Below are 7,909 nucleotides of genomic sequence, written 5' to 3'. Positions count from 1 at the left end.
AGGCTGGGAGGCCAGAAGGGGTTCCCAGGACATCGTACAGGGCAGGGAGGGGCATTAGCTGGGGTCACTAAGGAAGAAGAGGAGAGGGAAGCCGGTTGGTGGGAATTTGAGAAAGAGGTTAAGAGGGAGGCCAGTGGAGGAAGGAGAGACCACGGGACTGATCTAGTCTGGAGAATGAAGTCAGGTAGGAATGATGACGGGGGAACCTTGGTACCAGGGTGGGGGTCTGGGATGCCAAACAAGCTCAGACCCCGGCCTAGAGCCATGCCTAATATTGAGAAGTGAGATCCCCCCTCACCTAGTATTACCTACCTGGGACTTCATTCTCCCCACCCCAGCCCACTCTGGGTGGGGGGTATGGAGGTGGTCCCAACACCCACCCCAGCCAGGTCAGGGACATGGAAGACCCCTCACCTTCCCCTTCCCACCCCAGGTGGGATCCCCTGGGATTTAACCCTCCCCACCATGGCCCACTTTGGGTGGGGGTCCCAGCGCCTTCCTCAGCCAGATCATGGCCATGCTACACATCTGCCCCCTTCTTAATAAGGGGATAGACCCAAAGAGAGAGACAATGGAGCTTGGGCCACCCTCCTCTGGGGACCTGGTGCAGAGGAAGCCTGGGGGCTCAGGTTACTGAGACCACTGCCCGGTGCCTGGTTCAGTCCCAGGGCAGGAGAGTAATGTCTGGACAGCTCAGGGCTCTCTGGCCTTCTGCCCTAACCTCTCTTGCTCCCCCCAGCCTTGGAGGCCTAATCCTAGCTCCCCATTCTAGACAGCTTTTGAGGGTCTGCAGAGTTCTACTCTGCTGGATGTTGGTCAAGTGGGCTGTACCACTGGTATTTCCACTTCAGATTAAGAAACAGGCTTGTCAGGGCTTAAGGCTTAGAGCCAACGCGGCGCAGCAAGAATCCCAAAGGCACTTGTTATATACAAAAAAAAGAAAAATTTAATTGAAATAACCTGTATAAAAAAATATGATCTCCATACATTTCACACTGTTCAAGTGAAGGACCAAACCCCCCAATCCAGGTCACACTTGGGGCGACCTGGTCACAAACACAGTCAGTAAAATAAATTAAAGGGGCCGCTGACTGCCACCCTCCCCCCCCCACGGAGACAGACCCTCCCCCCTTCCCAGCACGGGCCACCAAAGCCCAGGCGGTGGCGCCCAAGGGCCCGCCACCCATCCCACTTAGGAAAGACATTCTATTCCCCTTAAATTAGACTTTGTACAATAATTCTCCATCTTTCAACAAATACAGGGAGTCAGAAAGAAAACATACAGCGGACAGGAATGCAAGATTTCAGGGTCAGCCGAGCTGCCGCCACAAGGGGGAGGGGGCCAGCTCGACGCAGAATCAACTCTCAACAATAAATTAAGCCCAATAAATAGGCCGGGCCTGCAGGGACCGGCCGCTGTCCTCAATGGTCATACAATAAATAAAAAACTCGCTATCATACGGGGGGGGGGGCGGACTCCGGACATAAATACGCAGACAGGGGTGGGGGCTGGGGCCGGGTCAGGCCTGGCTAGTTGCATTGATCTGTGCATCCTCTCAAACAGGCCCATCCACACTTAAGACTGAGGGTGGCCAGAAGGGCAGGGATGGTGGAGAAGGCGGGGCTTAGGCAGAAGACCAACGAATGCAGGACCGGGTTGGGGTGTCAGGCAGGGGGCTTTGTGCCCAGAGGTGAGATGATCCGAAGGAAACAGGGTGGACCTTCCTGATTTCCGAAACCAAGCGGCTAGCCCAGTCTGGCCTCAGTGCAGACCGCCAGAAAGGTGGGGGAGCAGCAAAGAACGGAGGGGCGGGCTTGTGGTCACATACCCCTCCGGGGGTCAGCCGTGGGGCAAGGGGGCCAGGCCCCAGGAGGTGAGGAGGCAGGGCCAGGGAGGACCGGGCGAGGCAAGCCGAGCCCTGGACTGAACTGATTCTTTGGGTAGACGCAGCTCAGAGACCCCTCCCCAGCCCCCCACTAAAGCAGCTATCAGAAAGGCACTCAGAAGCAAGGGAATCAGTCCCAGCTCTATGAGAGCCAAGAAGTTGAACGCGGGATTCTAGAGGTCGCGCGTGCTCGCTGCTCCCGGAGGAGAGGCGGGGCGGATGGGCCCAGTGCCCACCACCTGCCTGGGGCTCAGAGATGCTGGCCCATCGTGGCCACCAGCAGGGGGGCCCCTGAGCCCCTCAGGCGGGGACTCGACTACAGGAGGAGGAGGGGTGTCCTAGCCCTGCCCGGTCAGTGTGCTCCTCTGCCCCCGGGGGCAGAGGGGGCTGCGCTGGCGCCCTCTTTCAAAGGCTCTCGTTGCTCGAGCTCGTGCTGGATGTGTCCGTGTCGATGGTGCGGAGCCTTAAGTCACAGTCCTCAGATTTCCCCACGTCGGAGCGAAGCATCCAGGGGTGGTTGAAGATCTGGTCCAGGGTGGGCCGGTCCGATGGCCGCAGGGACAGACACCATTTAATGAGCTGCTGGCACTCTGAGGGGTGAAGGAAGACAAGGTCAAAGGGGAGCAAGAGCCGTCCAGAGCCCCTCCTGGGACACCCCCCCACACAGCCAGCCCTACCCCCGGTGAGGGCGCCCCCAGGCGCAGAAAGTACTTCCCAGGGGGGATGAGAGCCCCCAGGCAGCCCCTTCCCACCCGCATCCTCAAATCTGCCACTGCCTGGAAGGCCCAGCAGAAACAAGCTGATCCCACCGCCCCAGCACAGATCCAGTCTGGGCCCCAGGGGGGCTCCGTCTCTCTGCCACGGCCACTCACCAGTGGAAATTCTCCTCCGGAAGTAGAGGCGGCCTCGCAGGATCTCCTCGTCTTGCTCAAAGGGGATATCCCCGCAAACCATGTCATACAGGAGAACCCCCAGGGACCACACCGTGGCCGACCTGCCGTGGTAGCGGTGGTACCGGATCCATTCCGGAGGGCTGTACACTCTGGTGCCTGCGGGGGACACGGACACACACACCGGCTCAGAGCCCGTCCTCCTCCCGGGGATGGGGCAAGGGCAGCGGAGGGCCGTCAGCTGACCGCTCACCAAGGCCGGCGGCACCGCGTGGCGTCTGCGGCAGGCTGCCGGGCCCAAATTAGACACAAAGAGGCGAGGAAGGGGAGGAGAAGCGGGGGGAGGCGGAGGGAGGGAGGCAGCCGGGGCGCGTCTGGACCCCGCGGGGCTGGGTTTGTTTTGGTTTTTCAGACCAAACTCATTGAGCAGGGCGAGCAGCCAGTGGAGGAGGAGAGGCCCCCCCCCCCCCCCCAGCCCGGCTCCGGCCTGGCCTAATAAGTAGCTGCTGGCTCGGCCCACCCGCCGGTGCCTTGGAAACCACACTCAACCTGGAATTTGTGATGCACGAGGTCACATGAGCGGGGACTCGGGTTTCACAACAAACAGATGTGAAGTGAGGATACGGGGCTCTTTTGGGGTGGGGGGGGGAAAGGAGGAGACTCCTCCTTCAGCCAGAGGGGGATCCTCTCCCCCCTCCCCTCCGGGTGGGCCTCCACCTCCGCCCCCGCCCCCACGGACGGAGCTGGCTGGGGTGGGGGCAGGGAAAAGCCAGCCCTGGCATTCCCGGGGTTTCAATCTGCAATGCAGGGTTTTCTTTCTGCAGCATCCCGCATCCTTGGCTGGCTCCCTCCCTCCCTCTCACGCGTGCGCACACGGACCGCCTGCCAGGAATCTACGCCCCCCTCCCCCATTGGAGGGAAACGTCAGGGTTCTTCATAAACAGACCTCCCCCGGCAGGAACACCTTCTGCAGGTGGAGAGCTAGCTCGGGGGCTGCCAGCCCTCCCCCAGAATCACGCGTGACCTTGTCCCCGGGGAGGGGGGCAGAGGGCTGAGACCCCCCCCCCAAACCTGGGCCGGCGCTGTCAGACAGACGGACCCACTGCTCCAATCTCCCTCCCTCCCTCCCTCCTCCCCAGATCCCCCAAGCCGGGGCCGGCGCTGTCGCAGACAGACAGACACCCTGCCTCCCTCCGGCCCGCACCCCCCAAGCCCGGCGCTGTCAGACAGACGGACACCCAGCCCCACCCCCAGCGCAGCTCCGCTCGCTCACCGTCGAAGTCGGTGTAGACCGTGTCCTTGAGCAGGGCGCCCGAGCCGAAGTCGATGAGCTTGAGCTCGCCCGAGCGCAGGTCCACCAGCAGGTTCTCGTCCTTGATGTCGCGGTGGACCACGCCGCAGGCGTAGCAGTGGCGCACGGCCTCCAGGACCTGGCCGAAGAAGGCCCGGGCCACGTCCTCGTCCAGCGCGCCCTTCTCCGTGATGAAGTCGAAGAGGTCCTTGACCGGCTCTGGCCGCTCCATGACCAGCAGGTAGCCGTCCGGCCGCTCGTACCAGTCCAGGAGCCGGATGACCCCGCGGAAGCCGGAGCCCACCTTCTTGAGCAGCACGATCTCCAGGGGCACCATGACGCCGGCCTGGGGAGGGGGCACAGGGCCGGGGTGAGCCGGGGGGCGGCCGGACCCGTGCCCAGAACCCGCTACGAGCCCGCTTCTGCGGGGTGGAGGCTGCTCGCAAAGAGCCCGGCACACAGTGGGTGGTGCCAGGCACACAGTAGGGGCTCTAGGAATGCTCCGGCCCAGGATGCCCACCTTCCTCTCCCTCTGCCCCTCCCTTCTACCCAAGCTTCTTCTCGTCCGCGTAGCATAGGGACAAGGTGACTAAGCCTCACTCGCCCTCCCCGGTGGGGGGAACTGGGGGAAAGCCCCGACCTCGGGCAGCTAGGAGGAAGGAAGGGAAGGGGGTGGGGCAAACTCCGGCCCGATCTTTCACCCCCCCACCCCATGTAAACAATAACAGAGGGGCGGGCGCCGGAGCCTCCGCCCCGGCGGGGGGAGGGGAGAGCGGCAGCGGGGGCGGGGCCGGCCGGAGCCGGACAGGAGCAGGGCACCCCCACCCCCCGCCCCAGCCCCCCAACCCCGGCCCGGTCACTTACGATCGTGCCCCACTCGGTGACTCTCTCCTTAACCACATGCTTCACGGCGACCTGCGGGAGGAGCCGCGGTTAGGGGCGCGGGGGGCATAGACAGCCCCGCTCCGCTCCCAAGCCGGGGTCCTGTCACCCCGGAGCCCCGCCACCCCGCGCCCGCCCGGGGGCCCCCGCACTCACCGGCAGCCCGTCGGCCAGGCGGCTCCCCGCGTAGACGGTGCCGAAGCCGCCGCTGCCCAGCACCGAGCCCACCTGGTAGAGCTTCTCGAAGGGCTCCTTGTCGGCTTTCCCTGCGGGAGGAGCAGACGGGGCAGGGGGCGTTGGTGCGGGGCCGCGGCCACCGCCTCCCGCGCCCCCCGCGCCCCCCCGCGCCGGCCCGCCGCTTACCGGGCTGCAGGATCTTCACGGGCAGGTGATCCACCGCGCCGGGGCTGCACAGGTGCGCCAGCGAGCCGAACTTGGACAGCAGCATGTCGGCGGCCGGGCCGGGGGCGCGCGGACCCGGGGCAGAGGCGCGGAGCGTGCGGGGGGCGGGGGGCCGCCGGGGCTCGGCCGGACACGCCCGGAGCCCGGGCGGCGGCAGACCCGCCGACTGCTCGCGGGCGGCCACGAGCCCGCGCCGGGGACCGGCGGCGGCGCGTCCCCCGACCGACCCCGGAGGGCCCCGAGCTGCGGACCGGGGGGCGTCCGAGCGAGCCCCGGAGGGACAGCGGGAGGCTGGGGGCGCGCGGCGGCCGAGACGCGCGGGCGAGCAGGGACTTGGCGCCTGCTGCCTACGCTCGGCTGCCCGGCTCGGCTGCGCGGCTCGGCTCGGCTCGCTGGGCTGGCCCGCTGCTGGCTCCGCTCCGTTCCGTTCTGCTCCGCTCCGTCCCAGCCTCGCGCTCCGCTCTGAGCTAGCTTACACACAGCGCCCGCCTCTTAACTCCCAATATTTTGGTGGGGGGGGGCGCTGTAGCCGCGTATCCCTCCGCGCGCCCGCAGGAGGCGGGGGCACGTGGGGGGGGCCTGGGAAACACCTCTCCTTTCTGTTCGATTTAGCAACACCGCCCTCCCCCACGCACGCGCGCGCACAGGCTCACGCCCCAGCCCCTTCCCCTCCCACCACCCCGCAAATGGGGGGAACTCAAGGAAAGCCGCAGGAGAGGAGGAGGAGGCTGCGCGGCCGCTGGGGCGCCGAGGGGCGCGGAGAGGACGCGGGGACTACTTTCTTGTAGTAAGCGTCGCGCAGGTACACTCTCGCTCTGCGCAGTCTGACCGACGGAGGGCGCGCGCGCTCGCGCTCGCGCGCTCCAGCGTGCACTCGCAGCCCGAGCGAGCGGCCGCCGAAGGTTCGCTCATTTGCATAGGGTGGAGCCGCGAGGGCCAATGGGAAGCCCCGGGTTTTTAAACAACTCTCCACTGTCAGGCAGTGGGGAGGCAGCCCGTGCCGGAGCCCGGGGAGCCCGGAGCTATTTGCATATGCATGAGCGGCGCGCCGCCGGGCGGGCGGGGCGCGGGGAGTCCGACTTCGGGAGCGCGCTCCCAGGCCAGGCGGGGCCGGCAGACCCGGCGGCGGGGGGTCCGGGCACGCGGGCGGGAATTCCTCGGCGCACCCCAGCCCGCGCCACCCCCGGACGCGCCGGGAAAGGGCAGTCCCCTTTCTGAGTGAATTCCTCGCGTCTGCCGCGTGGGAGGAGAGCTACGGACCCCCGGGAAACCGGGGACCCCCCTCCCCCAGGAGCCCTCTTAGAAAAAAAAGCACGTGCCACCCCTTGCGGCTAGGGAGGCCGCCGGCCCTTCTCCCCTCCCACGCCCCTCCCCCACCCGCTGCGGGCTTGGGGAGGGGAGAATTTGAGGAATGAGGCTGGCATCCAGGGCACGGGGCGGGCGGCCCGGGGATGGAATCCTGGGGGAGGGGGCGGCCCGGGGATGGGATGGAGGGGGAGGGGCGGCCTGGGGATGGGATAGAAGGGGGAAGGGGGTGGCCTGGAGATGGGACGGAGGGGCAGGGGCGGCCTGGACTTGAGGTCCCGGGGCCCGGGGTGGGGCGGCGGGCGATGAGAGCTGAGGGAAGGAAGCGGGGGTCTGGGGGTGCCCCTGCCTTCACCCGGCGAGGAGAAGGGCACGCAATGAGGACCCCGTGAGCCTCTCAGGTGGGGGAAGCCCCAGGTTTCCCCGCCCCCCAGGGATGGAGGTGGCTAACGGAAGCAGACACGGGGACACCCCAGCCACACGCACGCACTGCGGCGGGGTGTCTGGCAGCGTGTGCGCGTGGCGGGGGCGGTGTGTGGCTAAGGACGCGTGTCTGCTTGCGTGTGTGCCAGTGTGTGCGGGGGTGGGGGGTGGGCTCGTGTCCGCGTGTCTCGGACACGGCTCTGGCCGGGCGGGGGGAGACTCGGTGTGTGGCTGCGGGGGTGGCCCGGGGCTCCCCGGCATGTGTGTGTGACACGGTGACGCTACTGGTCGGGGAGGGGGCGCATCTCAAGCAGCCCCCCGGGCTCCGAGTGTGGCACTCTGCATGATGTGGGAGGGAGTGTTTGCTCGAGGCTAGTCCCGTGTGTGTGTGTGTGTGTGCGCACACGCGTGCGTGCGTGACGCGCCCCTGTGTGTCTGGATCCAAGACTGCCAGCCCCGGGTGTGTTTGTGTATGTGACTGGCACACGGTGCTTGCCTGCGTGTAGTGGAGGGGAGCTTCCCCCCATGGCTCCCCCGCCCTTCCCCTGCAGAGTTGGGCTGGGGAGAGGAGGCAGGGTCCCCGGGGGGGGGGGCTGCAGAGGGCGCTGACCCACGAGGAATGCCCCCCACCCCGCACCCCCACGCCCTCCCAGCAGCCGCATCTGCAGCCGCAGCCCCAGCCCCGGAGCTGGCCCTCCTAGCCCCTGCGGCAGCGCTGCGGGCCGCCCGGGCCCCCTCAGGTCTGGGACAGTGCCCGGCCGCCGCTCTCCCTGCCCAGGCCCCGAGCAGGGAGGAGGGAGGGGGTCACCTGAGGACAAGCTCCGAGCTTC

General features: G+C 66.9%; 1 protein-coding gene across 1 annotated transcript; it reads right to left on the bottom strand.

Annotated features, from left to right (window-relative positions):
- Positions 1-923: 923 nt before the first annotated feature.
- On the bottom strand, positions 924-5,452 carry PIM3 (Pim-3 proto-oncogene, serine/threonine kinase). Its single transcript, XM_036758632.1, has 6 exons — positions 5,313-5,452; positions 5,106-5,215; positions 4,932-4,982; positions 4,050-4,413; positions 2,759-2,935; positions 924-2,476 (listed from the first exon to the last, which is right to left on the bottom strand). The coding sequence occupies exons 1-6, from the start codon at positions 5,395-5,397 to the stop codon at positions 2,292-2,294; spliced, it is 972 nt and encodes a 323-aa protein (XP_036614527.1). The 5' UTR covers positions 5,398-5,452; the 3' UTR covers positions 924-2,291.
- Positions 5,453-7,909: the final 2,457 nt, after the last annotated feature.

This window comes from Trichosurus vulpecula, chromosome 5 (assembly GCF_011100635.1).
Source record: "Trichosurus vulpecula isolate mTriVul1 chromosome 5, mTriVul1.pri, whole genome shotgun sequence".
Lineage (NCBI taxonomy): Eukaryota > Metazoa > Chordata > Mammalia > Diprotodontia > Phalangeridae > Trichosurus > Trichosurus vulpecula.
Note: the sequence above shows the minus strand (reverse complement) of the source record. Positions and strands in the feature narration are given on the sequence as shown.